At 40.2% G+C, this 19084-nt stretch overlaps 1 protein-coding gene across 2 annotated transcripts; it reads right to left on the bottom strand.

Annotated features, from left to right (window-relative positions):
• Positions 1 to 1308: 1308 nt before the first annotated feature.
• Positions 1309 to 17773, bottom strand: znf362a (zinc finger protein 362a). 2 transcript variants are annotated; one of them, XM_069678425.1, is made up of 9 exons: positions 17649 to 17773; positions 14468 to 14531; positions 12171 to 12414; positions 11322 to 11447; positions 9874 to 10201; positions 6692 to 6916; positions 2997 to 3075; positions 2684 to 2842; positions 1309 to 2598 (listed from the first exon to the last, which is right to left on the bottom strand). In XM_069678425.1, the coding sequence occupies exons 2-9, from the start codon at positions 14528 to 14530 to the stop codon at positions 2479 to 2481; spliced, it is 1344 nt and encodes a 447-aa protein (XP_069534526.1). In that variant the 5' UTR covers position 14531; positions 17649 to 17773; the 3' UTR covers positions 1309 to 2478. The 2 variants fall into 2 exon arrangements, with proteins under 2 accessions (XP_069534526.1, XP_069534527.1); XM_069678426.1 differs by lacking the exon at positions 6692 to 6916.
• Between the last annotated feature and the right edge of the window lie 1311 nt (positions 17774 to 19084).

Raw genomic sequence — 19084 nt, 5'->3', positions numbered from 1 at the left:
AAGAACATATAGCCTACTGAACGTCGGTATTAATCACTTGTTTCTAAGGTTTCATGTTGTTAAGATTCAACAAGTAGCTAATGACCCATCGGTCTGCTTTCATTTATACAGCTGTTCATGGCCCCAAGATCATTAGTCTTATTTATCTGTACATAGCATTCCTGCTTACTGAAGTCCTTTAATATTGTTCTCAGATTTTCTCACTTAATTAGCAGACAGTGTTTCTACTTGTAGTATCAATTATTAATTTATGTCTAAGGTAATAAAATGTAGATGCAGATTGGGCTGAAAAGTTTGAAGTTTTCTATTAGCAGTCTTTCATAATGGAACAAGTGAAAAATACATTAAAGGGGAATTGAACCGACATCGATTGTAAGATGATCAGCAGTGATGTGAAGCACTCTTTGTGTGCAATAAGCTTGAGTTTTTCGCTGGTTACCGAACAGACTGAAGTTAATTCTGATTACTCTATATGACCTACAAAAGCAGACCAGACCATCAATGACAAGATTGATTATTTCAATATAGTTATTTTTAATGCCTGAAACTGCTGGTAGGGGGTAGGTGTCAGACCTGCATGCTGTCTTTGTTTACATTTTCCAGGGAAAAATTTAAAAGTGAGTGATGCATATGATTGTTAAAGAAAGCAGGAAGAGATTGTTGTTAGAAAAAAAAAACACCTTTTAAGCATGTACAGGAAAAAATGAGCAAAGAGATCATAGGTACGGCTTTGTCCACAGGGGGCGCCAAATTCAACACAAACCAGAGGTTCCTCACAGGAGTTTTTAACAGTGAAAGTGGTAGTCCAGGTGGTCCAGGATTATTAATAGAAATATTAGCAAGTAACAATGTGATTTATGAAGACATAAACTAAAATACCAAAACAAATATATATGGAATGTAATAAATAATACAGGAAGAAACCAAGGTTAGATAGCCAATTCATTTTAAAATGTCACTTTACATTTTCTAATGCCACTTTGAGCCTACATATGTATATATACATATATATATGTATATATACATATGTAGGCTCAATTTTATATATATATATATATATATATATATATATATATATATATATATATATATATATATATGTTAAAGTAAGTTTCCTTTGTTCCAGATTGTTTACAATTACAGACTTCCTCATCTCTCACATTAGGTTAGGCAGCATTCAAACAGCAGTTTGTTTATCTCTGGAGATCTCTGCTTAGCTTTCAACAGAAACTTCACTGAGGTTTTGAAGAGCAAAAAAAAACTTTACACTATAATTGTAATAATAGAGTTATTTATTATAAAACAGGTTGACAGTTAACATAGTTTATTTACAGTATACATCATGCTATATTGACATAAAGGCCAACTGAAAAGTGATGACACAACAGCTTGCACCCAAGAGTTGTAACAAAGTTAAGGCTTAAATGCACATAAAAATGGGAAGTGTTCATTCATATAACAACAGAAAAACTGAGTACCCTACGAAGTGTGAAGCTTCATGAGGAAATTGTTGGTCAACCCAAAAACTGTTAAGACTTAACAGGAAAGTGACACGTGTTTGAGTGGCGTACATATCAGTCTTACCACTTTTTATGTGCACACCCAATCAACTAGGACAAGAACGTACTCACTCTGATAGTCAGTCACTATAGTTTTAAACAATAATCAGAAGCAACACGGCCAATGTGGCAAGATAAATGCAAATAAATTATATTTTCAGGGGAATTTTAAAGACTTAATCACTTTCTTTACCTACAGTACATGATAGCAACATCTCCCTTGATTCAGTGTTTCTGTGAGGCTCTCTTCTTTTAAAACACTTTTGTTATGGTTTTTAAACATAATTTAAAAACAAAACATGTAGAAAGAAAATATATCCACTCATCTAGTTATGCGGTCAGGCTGATGCTGGAACTAAGTGAGAATTACTGTAACAGAAATGGTGAAATGTTATTTATGTGTGCATTATGGCCACATGACTGGTGAAACATTGCAAACACAAGACATAGAAAGTAGCACGATATACATGAATACACTTTATATTAGCATTCACCTTTATGTTCACTTGGCAACCCAGCTAACGGAAGACCATTTCTGATGCATTTTGCAAAGACCTTAGTAAACAAAATTTAAAGACCGTATAAAAAAAACAACAAAATCTGTTAGAACACAAAAAGTTTGAAAAGATTTTCCATGTAGCTGCCCGGAACAATACTTTTTTTTTTCTTTCTGTGAAGTCACGTAGAAAAGAACATTTTAAGGCCCGTCATTTCCAGGCCTGAAAGTGCTGAGAAGTCATCTTTGGATGTCCCCGATAATACTATCTGGTCAGCAAGAAAGGAAAGGAGGAATTACTCGTAAAAAGAGCACTTCTTCACAACATACTTGTACAATCTGGCACGTTTTTGGAGCCCGTCTTTGGGTTCAAAGTCCATCGAAGGAGCGCAGATATCACAGGGAGCGTTTCGGATGAGGAGCTCAGATGAGGGAGATCCGTATAGGGATGGAGGGAGAATCTGTCCTGTGCAGAGGGGAGTGATGGGACACGACATGTTCCACCAGTGTGTGTTTGGACATGTGCTTCATAAGGTATGTCTCCTGTGAGAGAAAAACAAACACAGTTGGATAAATCTGCAGTTAGCCCGGGTTTTAAAATTAAACTTGACTTGGACTCCTCACTCACGGAGGTGTACGCCCGGCCGCACATGCTGCAGCAGAAGGCCTTGGCGTTTTTGATGGCGTGTGCAGACAGGTGGATCTGCAGCGAGGCAGAGTCTGAATAGGCACGGTAACAGTTGGAACATTTGAAGGGCTTGTCTTTGTTGTGCTGCCGCTGGTGAGACTTAAAGCAGGGAAAACAAAAAAAGCACAACGTGAAGTATCTTAAAGTAGCAGAGAAAAAGTTCTCCCTCACAGCCTTGCCCTGAATCTACCCCGGCTGTGGAGGATCATGTGATCATGTGACAAGTGGCAGAGGGAAAGGATTCAATGTTTACCTGCAGATTAGACAGTTGAGTAAAAGCTTTTCCACATCCGGTATGAAGGCATTTATAAGGCCGTTCTCCTGTGTGGATTCTGAAACAGAAAAATAAACATTGTGGCTTGTATGTTTGTTTAAAACAAGACGCTAAAACATCATTCATTATAAACCTTACTACTAAAGTGACAAAAGAAGCCATACATTCTCAGAACAACTCTGAAAAGGGAAACTACATTTCACTTTGTCTCTCAGTTGAACTCTGGCAAAGCTGAAAGCTGGCCAGCAGAGAGTTATCTAGGCCTGCTGAAAAGTGTGAAGGGAGTTACTGTCAAACGTTGGCACCTCTTTGCAGGCTCCTCCCTAACTGACTGACTACACAAGGTTAATGCTATTTTAAATAAAAATGAAACCAAGTTTCAATTTACATTTTGTCACATCTAGAAGCATTTTTAATCCAGGTTATTAAATATTTAAATCTTTATTTAAAGGATGTGCTCATAAAATTCAAGTCTGTCTTCAAACATGAGTCAGGGTCCCTGGTGAACATCAAACCAGCCTTTTCTGGCTGTAATCACATTCCCCTTAATTAATTACTAATGTGCTTTCAGAGTAAGTGATGTACTACAAAACCTGCAGTCCTCTCTCAGAGCAAAACTGAATATTGAAGTCGAGCTGAAACGGCATTTCGAGAGTATCTAGCTTCCGTATCGTGACGTATTTCCGAGTGAAACAGGACGTGCAGGCAGGACATATCATTAGAGGGATTTGATTTGATCGTTGAGAAGTGGGCGTAGACGGTATTCTCCACAGCGCAGTAGCTAGCTAAGTGACCGAGCGTTCTTGGTGCTCTGCGGCTAAATGTTGCAGATTGATTGGTTGAAATTGGTTCTAGCTTACGTAGGCACACGTGATATTTTGAAAGCCCTCTTGGCTTCCTGTGTGGGGCTGTCTTTTCTTTTGTTAGGAGAGAACCAGGAAGTGCAATTGGATAATCATTGCACCTGTGTCTGCTGCTCCTCAGTTATATAAGCTGTTGGATTCAGCCAGTCTCGCTCTCTCTTCCTGGGCATATGGTTTGTTGTTTGGGTTAGACTGTTTCCTGATTTAGTTTCCTTGGTTTCTCACATTACATTTACACTCATTCAACACACTGGACATTAGTGATATTACTGATAAACACGTTTAACATTGGTAGTGTTCGACTTATCTTTGGTTAAAAGTAATGTGTGGTCCTCTCCTTCTTGTCCCTCCCCTGAGCCGGGCTGTGACAAGTGGGGGCTCGTCAAAAAGGTTATTTGGTATTTTGTTAAATTGTTAAGTTCAATGGCGTTTTTTGTTTGTCTTGGTTAACTTGTGTAAGATACTTTATTTTGGGAGAGCATCACACATGCTGGTTTATGGAGAGCTTTAGTCTAGTCCCTTAGTCTTACCACTGGTGTTTTTGAGGTTGATAATTAGCTTTGAAAGGTGACACCCAATTGTTTGGCTTTGTTTAAACTGGAGTCTCTCCCGGTAGGTTTAGCAACAAGTTCTACTAGGGGTCTTGTTGCAGGTTATTGGTTTAAAGTGGCGGTGAAAGTGGGCAGGGCAAAAATGCTCGGGATCACGTCCGTGGGGTCCTGGTGGTGGCTGCATAGCAGGTGCTGTCCAGTCCTGCTGGTTTCCTGTGAATAACAACCACTTGCCAGTAACTGCACGAAGACTAGGGTTGAGTTTACTTAGTCAGTTAGGTCATTTAGATAATTTAGGGAGGAGAGACTCCAGTGTGTTTGGCCTTCTTTGATTGGTTAGTTTTGGGTTAAATCACTTTTGTTAACCTCAAGATTGGTATTTTGGGGTTTAGTGTATCATGGCTTCTGTGGTAGATTGTTTTATTCAGGATCCTTCTGAAACACTGTTGGAACAGTGCACAAAAGAACAGCTGTTGAAGATTGCTGACCACTATCACATGGAAATTGGGGCAAATCGTTTAAAGGAAACTGTGAAGAGCATTCTGAAAGCAAATTTGATGGAAGAAGGGATTTTGGTAAGTGAAAACCCTAAACAATCTAGTGTGTCTTTGTCTTCAGTGACAAACTTAACATTTGAGCAACAGAAAGAGCTGTTGATGATGCAAATGCAGCATGAACAGTTAATTCAGCAGAGGGTATTGGCAGTAGAACATTTGAGGAACTATGCAATCTAGTTGTTGTTGAACAATTTAAGCAATCAGTGCCTCACTATATTGCAACATAAATTAATGTAATAACATTTGGTGTTTTTACTCTTGTTTGTGGTTTTTTTTGTACAGCGACCTTGAGTGTCCTGAAAGGCGCTTCTACATAAAATGTATTATTATTATTATTATACACAAAGCAAAAACTCCAAATGATGCTGCTGTCCTTGCAGAGGAATATGTATTGACCCATAAACGTATTTTTGGTGATCAGAAACCGAGTGACGTTAGTCTAAAGGATACGGTTGACAGGTTTAAGTCAGGTTTGAATCCAGTCTACTCCAGGCAAGATCCTTATTTGAAAAATGACCTTGTGTTTGGGCACACAGTGCGTGGACATCTTGCCATTGTAAAGGACAAGTGGGAGTCTGTTAGATTATGTTAACGCTTTCAAACAGAGGCTATATGAAGCTGGGGAACTGGCTAAAGAAAACTTGGGAGTGGCTCAGACAAGAATGAAAAAACTATTTGATCGCAAGGTTAAACAGCACGTATATGTCCCTGGTGATCAGGTCTTAGTGCTGTTACCAGTGGTTGAATCGCCTTTTCAAGCAAAGTTTTTTCGTTTCGGAGCTCAACTATTTTGTTTCGATGCCTAATAGGAAGGAAGGCAACTAAAATCTGCCACGTAAATCTACTGAATCCATATAATGTCCCTGTATCTGATACAACTGAGCCAGTAGCAAGTGGTAACCCTATACTTCTTGACTGTGTTGACTCGAATCCGTGTCAGGGAGAGGCCGCTTTGGAGGAGGAGGAGGAAGTTGTTATGTGTAATGGAGTGTTGCAACCTTGCCTATTAAATAACGTTTTTATCGGTTGTCGCCTGAAAAACGAGAAGTATTAGAATCTGAGGTTTCATTTATGCTCAATAATGGACAGGCCAAGCCATCTTCCTCTGCTTGGGCTTTACCCTGTTTGCTGGTTAAAAAGTCAGATGAGTCTTACAGGCCATGCACATTTCCGTAAATTTAATGCAGTTACCAAACCAGACTCTTATCCACTGCCTAGAATGGAGGATTGCGTAGATCAAATCTCTTAATATAAAGGGGTATTGGCAAGTTCCCCTTTCTAAAAGGGCACACGAGATTTGCTCATTCAAAACTCCATCTGGTTTGTACAGTTACACTGTTATGCCACTCGGGTTGCGGAATGCACCTGCAATGTTCCAGAGACTCATGAACAAGGTTGTTTCTGGGTAACAGGGTTGTGCAGTTTATTTAGCTGATGTGGTCATCTATAGTGACACATGGGAAGAGCACCTCAGTAGGATAAAAGCGCTGTTTGAGAGGCTTGCTTGGGCATGTTTAACCATCAATCTAGCTAAATGTGAGTTTGCTAGAGCCACCGTCGCATATCTGGGAAAAGTTGTTCCAGCTATGAACATAAACTGCTTTGCTATCCAGCATTAGTATGCTCATGTTCCTCATAGCTTTGGTACAAAATACATTCACAAAAGACGGGGATGTCATGTCAAAGCTGTGAAGGGATCAGACCTGGTGTGCTGCTGCAGATGGGAGAGCTGCCGAAAAGACTTCTCACAGTAGGAGCAGCGGTAAGGTTTGACGCCCAGGTGTATGCGCAGGTGCTGGGCCAGGTACGATGCATTAGCGAAGGACTTAGTGCAGTGCGGACACTTGTGGGCCTTTGCCTCTGTGTGGGTTTTGGAGTGAATCTGCATGTCTGACTTGGAGAAGAAGGTCAGCGGACAGATTTTACACCTGCATTAAAACACAGACAGAAGACACACAAAGACAAAGTGAGACCTCATGGTTTCTGCTGAATTGCAATTTTTTTTCATCCTAGCTGCATCACTGAGCAAGACCAAAGGAGGCCACAAGCATGTGCTCTACTTCTGGTTGTATGAAGATTCCTGAGGTCTGCTTGTGCTTCCTGTTTACAGTTTTAAGTGACTGTAGGAACAATGTTACAACACTCAAAACCACAATTCAATAATGCTCAACGCATTCAGTGTAGATGTTACAATGTTACAATTTCATTTAGCAGACGCTTTTGTCCAAAGCGACGAACATTTGAGAGTGAATACAACACAAGCAACGATCGAGACAGGAGGGAACGAAGTCAGTCAGAGCCAAAGAACTGCTTCAAATGCGATCGGACACTGGTGCCAGCAGGCAGCGTATAGGGCGTTTTTTGTTGTTGTTTTTTTCTTTAATAATAATAATCAACATTAGCAACATCAACACGATCAGTATATTCATCATCATCATCATGAAAATCCTAGTCAGCTTAAACTACATCCTCGATGTCATCATCATCAATAGCATCAATATCATTAAGGTCAGAGGTGTTCATAAAGAGCGTGTCTTTAGCTGTGTGTTTAGCAAGTTGTGTTGCATGCTCTGAAAGGTAGGGTCTGATCTTCCTGATGTTGTACAGGGCAAATCGACATGACAGAGCGATCGAGGCCACATGAACCTTAAAGGTCAGCTGGCCGTCAATTGTGACAGCCAGGTTCCGGTTAGACTTAGTGGGTATGAGTTCAGTTTGTCCAAGCTGGATATTGATCTGTGGTTGCATAGAGGGACTGGCTGGGATGACAAGGAGCTCAGTCTTGTTGAGCTGAAGGTGGCGTTCTTTCATCCATTTAGAGATATCGGCAAGGCGTGAAAAGATATGGGCCGAGACTGTAGTGTTGTCTGGTGGGAATGACAGACAGAGCTGGGAGCAGATGATTGCACCAAGCGAGGTAGTATATACTGAAAAGAGAAGTGGACCAAGCACTGACCCTTGAGGCACCCCTGTGAATAAGCTGTGGGGTTTGGACACTTCTCCTTTCCAAGATCTCCCTGAGAGGTAGGACATGAACCAGAGGAGGGCAGATCCTGAGATACCAAGCTCAGAGAGAGTAGAGAGGAGGATTTGGTGGTTCACTGTGTCAAAGGCAGCTGACAGATCTAGCAGCAATCGAGCTGAGGACTGTCCAGCAGCTATAGCCAGACGCAGTGATTCAGTTACCGACAGTAGTGCCGTTTCGGTGGAGTGGCCCCGCTTAAAGCCAGACTGATTTGGGTCCAACGATTGTTCTTGGACAGGAAGTCAGTGAGTTAATAAAAGACAAGTATTTTTGACAGGACGGGTAGAAGTGATAAAACAACATTCAAGAAGAACAATTTTTACCGGGCTGAATGCCATTTTAAAAGTTTATACTTATATAGACTTTTTGTCTTATTTTTGGGGATGTACTTAGTTCGTCTTCATGTCACCCAAATTTCTTCTTAATCAATTACATATTTCATTGAGATTTTAATGTTAATACTTAACCTTCTTTTTCTTTTCTCCTTTTAGGTTGATAAGAAAAGATAAAGCAATCATTCATTGCAAGTCATGTTTATGTCCACTGGCGTGTGTAGATCCAATATTTGCTTTCTTTTAGCTCCGTCTCAGCTGACACCTGAGGGGAATATCAGGTTCTTTAGCTGCGAATGCTTCACTGTGTTCTGCTACTTATTAACTATGTCTGTCGGCTGTTCAGTGTTGGGCAGGTAGTGTACAGGTAGCTTTGAAGGCTTGAGAACGTGCAACTTGTAAAACCAAACAAAGAGCTGAAAGACACTAAAGTCCTCCGTAGAATTTACAGTTACTATAGAAACAGGCTCTTGGCGTGGTTTGTCACTGCCAGTACATTTCACATCACACAGAAGCATTTGATCCACTGCTATCATTAAATCATTTATTGTAGACGCTGTAACAAACATACCAGTATTCAATGCAAAACCTGTAAGTCCTATGGAATATTTTTGCTACATTTTCTTTAATTTATACATCTATTACAGCAAATAATTCTGTCTGTATAGAGACGGAGAGTTCTTATCCTATATTTCCTTCGATTGTCACATTTTCACAGTTGTACTAGTTTTATATCCCACTGTTGTTCTGTGGCTCTATTTGTTCTGTATGTCTCATGTTTATGTATTAGCAAGCAAAAAACAACTTTTCAATATGATGAATGATCTCGAAGATTTTCATGTAAATAAATGTATGTTAAGTCACTATCTATCGCCGAATGAGGTAAACTCAAAGCCTTTGCATTTGCAGAATATAGTATTATTATGGACTGGGTGTCGGTGGCGAAAAATCACAGGCGGCGCCCAGTTAGTGATGCGTTTTCCATCACCCAGCAGGTGGAACTAAGCGGCTGCTTTTCCGGCCTCTGCAAGTGTAAACAGTAATCTACTATGGCTGTACAAACACAGAAAAGATCGATGGTTACAGATACAACTTCAACAACAAGTGAAAATCCAAAGAAAAAGAAACAAATTTGACGATCAGACCAACCGTGGATGTCACACATGTGACACTGTCTGGAGTCTAAGTGTGCTTCTGCAATTACCACTTATCACCATAGGTGCCGCCAAAGAGGACGAAACTGAGATCATGGACATTACAACTTTAAGTTCTATTTCATTCTGTTTCGTAAATGTGTTTGTTGGTCTTAAAAATCGCCATATTGTCTCCTTTTTCAAGCTTACAGAGGGAGTTTTGAAAGCTGCTTTATCAATGTGATTGCTAATGAAAACAATTGTGTGCCATGAGATGCACTGTACCTTGTTTAGCTATGCATCAACCTATAAATCATAACAGTTGGTACCATTATTGTTCAAGAAGAAGAACGAGTTTAGTTGCTTATAGTATATATTTTATAAATTGTACATACCTGTAGGTTTTCCCCTCCTTGGTGGTGATGGTGACACAGGACGGGTCGTGGCCTGAGGCGAGGATCGGGTAGGGCACCACCAAAAGAGAAGACCCGTTCTCGGCTTTGATCTTCTTACGCCCTCGTTCCTCCTTCGGAGGAGGGCCGAGGAGTCCGACAAGGCCCCCGTTGTTCTTCCCAGGCTCCATCCCGTGGCTGCAGGCTAACCCTGAGATGAGGTGAGGTGTGGGGGCTCCGCCCAGCCGGCTGTGGCTGCTTGAGGTGGGCGTGGTGGGGGTGATGATCTCTGAGGTGTTGAGGTTGCCTGTTCTGGATGCCAGAGCCACACCTGAAGGGCACAGGATTATGAGTTATAATTGAGAAGTTTCATTTTTATTACAGTCAATGTTAACAAAAAAATACAGCAGAAAATAATAACTTAAGTTTTGGGGAAAAAAAGATTTTTCTAAACTATACTTGTGAAAAAGCTGTGAACATGTTTGGTTGTTGAATTTCAGATGTGCTACATGATCCAGCTTTTGAGCTGACCTCAAATCAGAGGTATGGGGTAGTAATTTAGAGTAAATATACCGGCTATAATACTTAAAATACATTGAAAAAAAGGTGGAGAACTGCAAGGTAACTTAATTATAATGACAAACACTTGAAACAAGGGTTGTATTAGGCATGTTTACATGCACATTTGATGAACAAAGAAAGGGGAGATAAGACCGAACTATCATGTACAATACATCCACAATCCACATGTTCATTATATACTTACTTTGCACTCTTTGTATTATTTATATGTTGTATTGTTAACCTTCTTTTATCAATACTTTTCCTGTATATTTATACTGTATAAAATGTATATATGTAGCTTTTGTCTTTTCTCCCCCTTTCTTTGTTCATCAAGTTTTAAAGCAACACTTCCAAACAAACAGACAAAGAATTATTTTTGCAAAACTATCTATATAACAATAATAAAATATCTATATCTATGTAATATCTGAATATATAAAGAGTAACAGTCTCAAAACTCATGATAACAAACCGAACAAACACAAACAGCCAACCAGCAGAGATATAATTGTTACACATCGGTGTCGTGGGAGGGTCCGCTATATTGGGGTTTCTTCACTCTTACTCTGAGATCTTTCTTGAGCAGACTGACTTTCACACCTTTTTGGCTTCCTGCCGTCAACAACACTTTTTGAAACACATGTGACTGAACCGACAAGTCAGAAGCTCTGAGGACTGAGGAAACACACACAGAGGTTCAGCAGACTATTGTATTGTTTAAAGCTGCAAATATTTAGCATGTAGCTATGTAAATAGGTAACTGCTGCTATTGTGACACAACTCTTCTTAGTAGCAGTATTTTAAAAGCAACCCTTCTACCTCATACACACACTTTGTCTCTCTGTTTCTAAAACAACACTGACAGCTGTGTGTGAAAACTGTGTTACCTGAGACGTGGTTCGTCCTGGAGGGATGGTCGATAAGTTGACGCAGATGCCAGTCTTCCCATAATCCTCGGGCTTTTATAGCTGCCTTATCATCCAGATTCAAATTTACATCCCCCAGAATACGACCTGGAAAATTCACAAAACATATTCATCTTTCATTAAACTGATCACCTGAGTGTGCAACATTTTACAACTTCTATTAAAGATCTCAACAAAATAAATAATCATTTAGGTCATCGTATGTCAATATAAACAGTGTTTTGCTTGTGTTTGTTGACACAGCTGACACTGGCTTTACTTCCTCGTGTTAAACTGAGCTTTCACATTTAATGGAGGTGATAAAATAAGTGAAGCAGAACGAAGAATTGTTATGACAGGAAATAAGGAAATATATGATCAACTCTTGAACAATTACATGTATGCATACTCTTACTTGGGTGGAGTCGTGCAGTGCTTAAAGTACTACCAACTAATAAAACTACGATATATTTTTTAAAGCATATTTTAAGTACCTTAAAGAAAGATGCCAAGAAACGAGGAAGACAGAGCTCATTGTATTTGAACCATAATTTAGAGAGCTCAAGCCGAACTAATGTGAAATTTCAAGTGGCTTATTTCTAACACAAGCCAGTATCATCTTTATAAGCTATGAATCATGAAACATGAAGGTGATAAAAACAGTTTAAAGTATGTTTTCATATATTAAGGAAGCCCTAACAAACATGTGGGTCGATGCAAAAAAGGAAAAATAAAGCGCCCGGTTCGGTGCTGAGAGTCGGCTGAATCTGAGCGCTGATGCAGCATCACGATGAAGTGAGATCTGTGGAGGCAGGAGGTGAGTCAGAGTACCTGTGACGGAGCTGGAGGCGGGGCGGGCGTGCAGGGCAATGTCAGGCTGAGACGGGCTGTGGCTGTGGAGAACCTGCATCTGCTGGGCTTTGGACATGCCGTGCTGGTTGACGTCCACCTGGCTGTGGGGGGACAGCAAGGGCTGCTGGGAGGAGGGGGCTGAGGCAGCGGGCAGATGTGGCGCTCTGATCTTCTCTGCCATCAGCTGCTCCTTGATTTTATTGATCAAGACCATGTTATCCAGCTGACAGGCAGGAAACGATATTTGTGACAAGAAAACAGCCATCAGTTCAGTCAGTTATGAGGAAATGGTGCCCTCTAGTGGCGGAAACGTGACATTGTACCTAAAAACTAAAGACTATATTACACCAGTTGTTCCAACGGTTTTGGCCACAAAACTGCTGAAAACATTGTGTTACTTCGAGCTGAATTATTCAAAAAGTGTAAAAGATAGCAAAAAGCTGAATACAAGTACAATAGTAGAAAGATTTGTGAACCATTTTAAAGCAAAAATGAAGTCTTTGAGTGAAAGTATGCTGAAGCAGTAGCATTTTAAAGTTGAAGGATTTGAAGTAAAGTTGAAGATTTTTCCCATCTGTTAACATTGTACACATTTTTGTACAAAATGCTGAATATTTTAAAAAGTATAAATAGTAGAAATGTGAAAAGTGTGAATGCTGTATCAGCATTCCCACTAATGAGAGCATGCAGCATCTCAAATTAAAGGCTAAAATTATTTGAAAGTAAGAAAAACTAATTACCAAAAGATTTTGTGATTGATGGGGCGAAAATGTTTTAGGGTTATGACAGATGCATGCATCCCTTCACAGTTTTTCTGACACACACACATTTATATTTTACCCCTTAGATTTACCTCAGAACCACTGTATTAAAACAAGTTTGATATTTTGGCAAGAAGGCTTTATTACATGCTGCTGAAATCTAGATGAGAAGGTTAATACCACTTTTACGCCTGTATGCTAACTATGTAGCTAGAGCCAGTTAGCTTAGCTTTGCACACAGACTGGAAGCAGAGGAAAAAAAGCTAGCTTGATGCTGTCATAAGTAGGGATAGACCGATTATCGGCGCCGATATTCGGCATTTTGACGCATATCGGCCGATAAGAGTTCATTTCTTTGCAAATTTGATTTAACTTTGTTTTATTTTCTTTATAAAACTTCAGGAAGTTATTTATTCAAATTTTCAGTTAACTTTATAAGAGATGCTGTTGACCCTGGGAACTCCCTGCGCTTTTTGTTTGTTTGTTTAATAAACATATGCTTAAAGGCATTTAAACAAAGTTAAGTGTTGGAGTTTATATTATTCAAAATTTTGACGCCAATATTTTCACTTTTACTGCAAATGAATATTGGCTCCAAATATCGGTTATCGGCCTCCTTGACTACTAATAATCGGTATCGGCCCTGAAAAAAACATATCGGTCTATCACTAGTCATAAGGTAACAAAATCAGCCTAGTAGCATCTCTACACCAGTGGTTCCCAATTGGTCTAGCCTCAGGACCCACCACAACCCCTCCTTAATGACGAATCGCGACCCAAATTTTTCGGCTAGTCAAATTTAGTTCATTAAAATCTGTGCGGTTTGGACCTGAGATGGAATGAAACATCACAGTATGTCATCATCACAAAACACAACAGTATTATAGCCAACCAAAATGACCAGCAGGTGGTAGAGCAGAAGAGGAAAATATTCCCTCTACACTTCATTCAATCAGCAGCCTTTGTTCAACAGAAATCAACTGAAAATGTGCAACATAAATGCAACTACTGTAAATGTAATTGTAGCTGGGATTACCCAATCAGTGGAGATATGGAGTGTTAATATACTACACTACTACTGCACACACATCAAAGGAAACCCATGTTCTTTTTGCCACAACTCTTTTTTCAAACACACATCCGCGACCCACTGAAAACAGCTCAGCGACCCACTTATGGGTCCCGAACCAGGGCTCTATACACTCTAAACTCTAAACCTTATTTTTGAGACCAAACAATTGACAAAAAAATGGTGGTATTTATTTCCTTATGTGTTGCTGGTGTTTGTAGCTTCATATTTAACAGAAAGATATCAGCGCGTGGTATCAATCTTCTCATCAAACTCTCAGCAAGAAAGTTAAGTCCCAAAAAATGTCAAACTTGTCTTTTTAAACAATGTAATATTCAAAGTAATTTGGCAAACAAAAACCTTTATACTGAACATTTACAACACTGTGACGTTGTTGCCTAAGGTTAATGTGTGCATAAATAAGTGAGATAACCAGAGTCACTCACCTGGCCGGGCATGGCAGGAGGTGGAGGCCAGAAATAGGGGTTGTTAAAACGAGGTTCAGCCATCCTGAAATAAAAACACAAATACACAACGGTCATAAACAAGGTGAGGCGGCTTCTCCATCTGCCCATCATACAGAGACACACTGGTCAGTGCATGTATCGAGTACGTTAGTCAAACTTGTAGCACGGTGGTACGACCAATGTTAACCTCTGGTGTGTCATCACTTATTGAATAGGTAAGCTAATTTTTTTCTTGCTATAATCTTTAATATTTAGAGTCAGAATTTATTCAAAAAATAGCAAAGTTTAGATGAACTTTTGAACAACATAAGTAGGACTTTGTGCAGCCTTACTTCCTTTCTTTTGGGTCATTTTTATTGAGTTTGGGAATCACTATTTTAAGATGTCCCAAAAACTGCCTCGGGTAAATCTATGTGAAGATCTATTGTGAGTGTGCAGAACAGTTGTTAAAAACAGGCAGCAGCTGACTGTTCAGCCCATCCCAGTCTTGTGATGGTGAATTATCAAAGACAAGAGCAGACCGTTGTGTCTTTGCACTTTCTCCGACATCACAGCGGATGTTTCTGAGCTGCTGTGAGTGAATGAAGTCTGCGAGAAGTTTGTTGCAGAAGTCCGGCAGCTTTTTCATGGGATTTCCAACCACAGGCCGTCATGATGCTGCCTGAGAGATAAGCTCTCACGTGATTACCACAGCTAGTTAGGGAACTCTCAAGAACGGTTATTATCAGAGAAAACAGAAATGTTACGAGAGATGTGGCTCAGATGCTAATCTGTCTCTTCACACATGGGGCCCCGGGTGGTGGAGAGTCTGATGAGAAACAGGAGAAGGTCGGTGTACGGCGGGACCTGAATGACGTAGAAAGGTCAGTGATACAACTTTATATGAAGTGCATGGATTAACAAACAAAATAAAAGCCCTGCATATCGGCTGTATGGAACAGAAAACCTCAGAGAGCTGTTTTTTCTTGAATATAAGATCTCTGAGGCCTTTCTTTCCTTCTTTTCTCAACCTCGCATGAAGTTCTTTTATAAAACATTCGACTTTGCATGCTTTGGCACACTTCACCATTCCTAAGTCTGTTTGGCTTAGCAGAAGCATAACACAGTCCACGTCTGCAAGCCAAGAGAAACAAAAACGATACGTTCAGGGGTACGGGCGTACAGTAAACCCCACAGAATATTTCTCTAATGATGCCAGTGGGGATCAGTTTCACTTCCTGGAGGCTCTCTACTCAGGGGAGCAGGATCAGGGGTTTGGCTGCTGATGGACATCTTTGTGTCACTTCTTGATCTGACACTCTTCACAGAGTAGATGTTTAATGGCAGGGAGGTTCTCTATAGGACTTACAGCTGTCGGTCTGTGCTCACTTACTGAGTCGTTCCAATATCTCAACCTGTAAACTCTGCATTGCTTTCAGACTCAGGAGTACTTGTGGCAATTTTACCAGAAGAGTTTTTTGCACATGTGCAGCTGAGTCTTTCTATGTCGGGCTTTTGAAGTATTATATACAGGAAAAAGACTTGTATTTCTGATGCAGGTGAATCCAACACACTGCTATTTAAAGCTGTCTTTTGAACATGTGATCAATCTGCAGATTGCTGTCTTTATTAATAGATTATGTTCTTCCCAGGATAAAATCCCGGTGCACAAGGATTGATTGTTTTGTCTGACACACAGTATAAACCAACTCATGCTCCTGACAGAGAAAGGCATTTAAAATTTACGGCGATGAAAGAAAAAAACATTTAGCATTACTGCTATGTCATTATTTATTGACTATCATATAGTGACGAATTGATTTACTACAGATGGATTCATTTATTACATAATCAGTACAGCTAGCTAAGTTTTTCATGAGTTTTAATGAGTAAAAAGCCACCACTTTTCTAATGAGTCGTCTTTTATAAAGAGCCAATTAAAACAACTTCTTGTTTGTCCCATTGTAAAAACAAATGTCTTGGTTCGACAACCTCCTTAGACCAAAATACATTCACGTATAAGCACATAAATGCACTCCACTTAATGGATAAAAAGCCCTTTAATAATGACTAATTACCTGTGAACACTGGAAATGTGTTTGCCTAAATCTATGGGGGATATTAATGTCTTATAAGTGATCCATAATGCATTTAATGATAAGTTATTTTTTAAAAAGCCAGTTGTAACAACTTATTGACCCTATAAAGGATATGTGTTTAACACCAGCTCAGGCTGCATGCTGTTAATTCCTACACTACTGTTATCATTGGTTTATAAGTAGAGGAATCTTCAATCTGGGCACTGCTGTCTTATGCATTAGTAGGATTACTATCATGTGTATGATCATCATACAGATGGTCAGTTGGTCAGTAGTCAGGGTCAAGTGTTACTACAACTATGTGCAGGAAGCATGTCTTGTGCAGTCAGTAAACTATTTATAAATCTACAATGCCGATAGAAATACGAGTCCATGTCGGACTAAAAAGTTAGGGTTAACTTTCCCCCCTCTCTGAACCCGCTGTTTTTTGTGCTGAATTATCCCTCCGTTAAAGACAGAGAGAAGAAAGAGAAGCGGATCTTTAAACGAGCTGTAAATGAGAGCATCCTCCTCTCCTCCGCAGCGCCTCGCTCTGTCCGCCGCCTCTCCCACATTCTCAGACAGTTTATTAAAAAATTTCAGACAAAAGGAAAACAAAAATGGCAGCCCTGTCTTATTTTTATAAGCAATGGACGCCATATTCTGCAGATCCGAATATTATAAGGAGCTGATTCTCCAGATGCATTAAAACGCTGTGGCGATGCGGCGGGCTGTGGCTTATTTGCATTAGGCGTACGAACGATTGTTTACTTTGATTTGCAGGTTTGAATAGCCCGGCTTGTGAAGAAAAAAAAAAGCCTTGACACTTCCTACAACAATCATCATGCTGAAGCTGAATGCTCTGCAGCTGCCGAGCCATAAATCTACATGTCGACGTAGATTCTGGCGCGTAATGAGAGCTTTTATTTGCACGAGAGAAGAAAAGAAATCTTTAACATCCCTGCGCTGCAAATAGTCTGTTTTTTTAAATGCAACTTTTGCGTGACTTAAACAGAAAAGGTGACGAAGCGACACAGGAGAGCTGCACGTGAGAGAAAAAGAGCAAAAGGAAGGAGAGGTTTTGCATCGAGCGGCTGACATACCTGAAGCAGCGAGAGAAGGAATATTTTATACAGGATTGGACTCTTCTTTCTGCTCGCTCTCAGTCGGACTTCAAACCTTCCGGGTCGCCTGCTGTTCACTTCTGGGTGCTGCAGGCGAGGACAGAAACAGATTTTTAACCCATTTTCTGGTTTGAACGCTGGATATTTTCCCGCAGATGTTGCGATCTCCTGTGCGCCGCAGCGGCTTAGAAAAGCGCGTGGGAAGTTCATTTTTTACACACTTTTCCTGCTCGGTAACAGTTGTGGTGTTTATATATTACTGCACGTGCGAGGCTGATTTTCTCTAACGTGCACCATCAACAGCAAAAGTCTTAAATAAACGCCGATTAGGCTGTTTGACTGCCTACAGAGAGACATGGCTCAGGTATGAAGTGGGAATAATGTGTTGCATGCAGGTGTCATCCTCAGGTCACCGCGGTCATGTACAGTAAATATAAAGTGTAATCCTCTCAGCAGCAGCATGACAGGCTGCTAATGTGCTCTGTGCTGAGCTCAGCAGGAGGTGGCACTGCTGCCACAGATACAGGCTCAGATAGAGGTGAGGAGGCTGCAAATATGAGGAGGGTGCTTAGATATTATATGAGATTATACACTCAATTAGGCGTTTTTTTTATAGGCTGAAACAGCTTCTAGGCAGTGTTGAATCTACTTTTAGGCCAATAAAGGGGCTACAGTTTGGGGTGTTGTTGCAATGTGTTATATATAACATTTTGCCCACCTCATTTATGGGGATGAACAGAGTATTAGTGTAATGCTCAAACCTGCAGGGTGCTGCATCTTTTTTTTTTAAGTTGTTACACTTTTTTCTGCCTGATGTTTATTTGAAAGACCATCAAGTTAAACAGCACCCAAACACTGCCCACTGAAATGATGATCAACGACCCTCTAAAGCACTTTCAACAAACATTAAAGCTCTCATGAATGCTCGGCTGCAGTAAATACGCACGCATTAAACAGGGTACAAACAGCAACAGCTTAGATCATCGGTACACCCTGCAGACACGGTTGCTTTCTTACCGGCAACCTCACATACAAAGCAGCACACATGAATTTAAATGCAAGCCTACATATCCACAGCACATGCAAAACTCCACAGGCTTCCAGCTCATATGTTAGTGAGTCAGAGTTTTTAAAGAAGCCACCCCTCTCTTCTGCAGCTGTCATCAACTTGAAACATGAGCAGATGAAACAACCACTTAGGCATTTAAACATTAAACAATTTTGTTGTTTAGCAAAGAATAAAGGTGACAAATTGTAACTTGCTGCAAATTTTATATGACTGTCTTTGCACAACTTCCTGTTGCACAAGTATCTGAGCGGAAACAGTGAATAAAACCTGATAAGAATACGTGGTCCTCTTGTCTCTTTCTTGTATCAGTAGAGCATCCTGTTACAAAAATATCTAATTTGTGTGG

Source organism: Semicossyphus pulcher, unplaced genomic scaffold (assembly GCF_022749685.1).
Source record: "Semicossyphus pulcher isolate SPU_LCO1_2020_fin unplaced genomic scaffold, fSemPul1.0.p SCAF_3, whole genome shotgun sequence".
NCBI classification, from domain to species: Eukaryota; Metazoa; Chordata; class Actinopteri; order Labriformes; family Labridae; genus Semicossyphus; species Semicossyphus pulcher.
The sequence above is the reverse complement of the archived record's forward strand: the minus strand, read 5'-3'. Positions and strand labels throughout refer to the sequence as shown.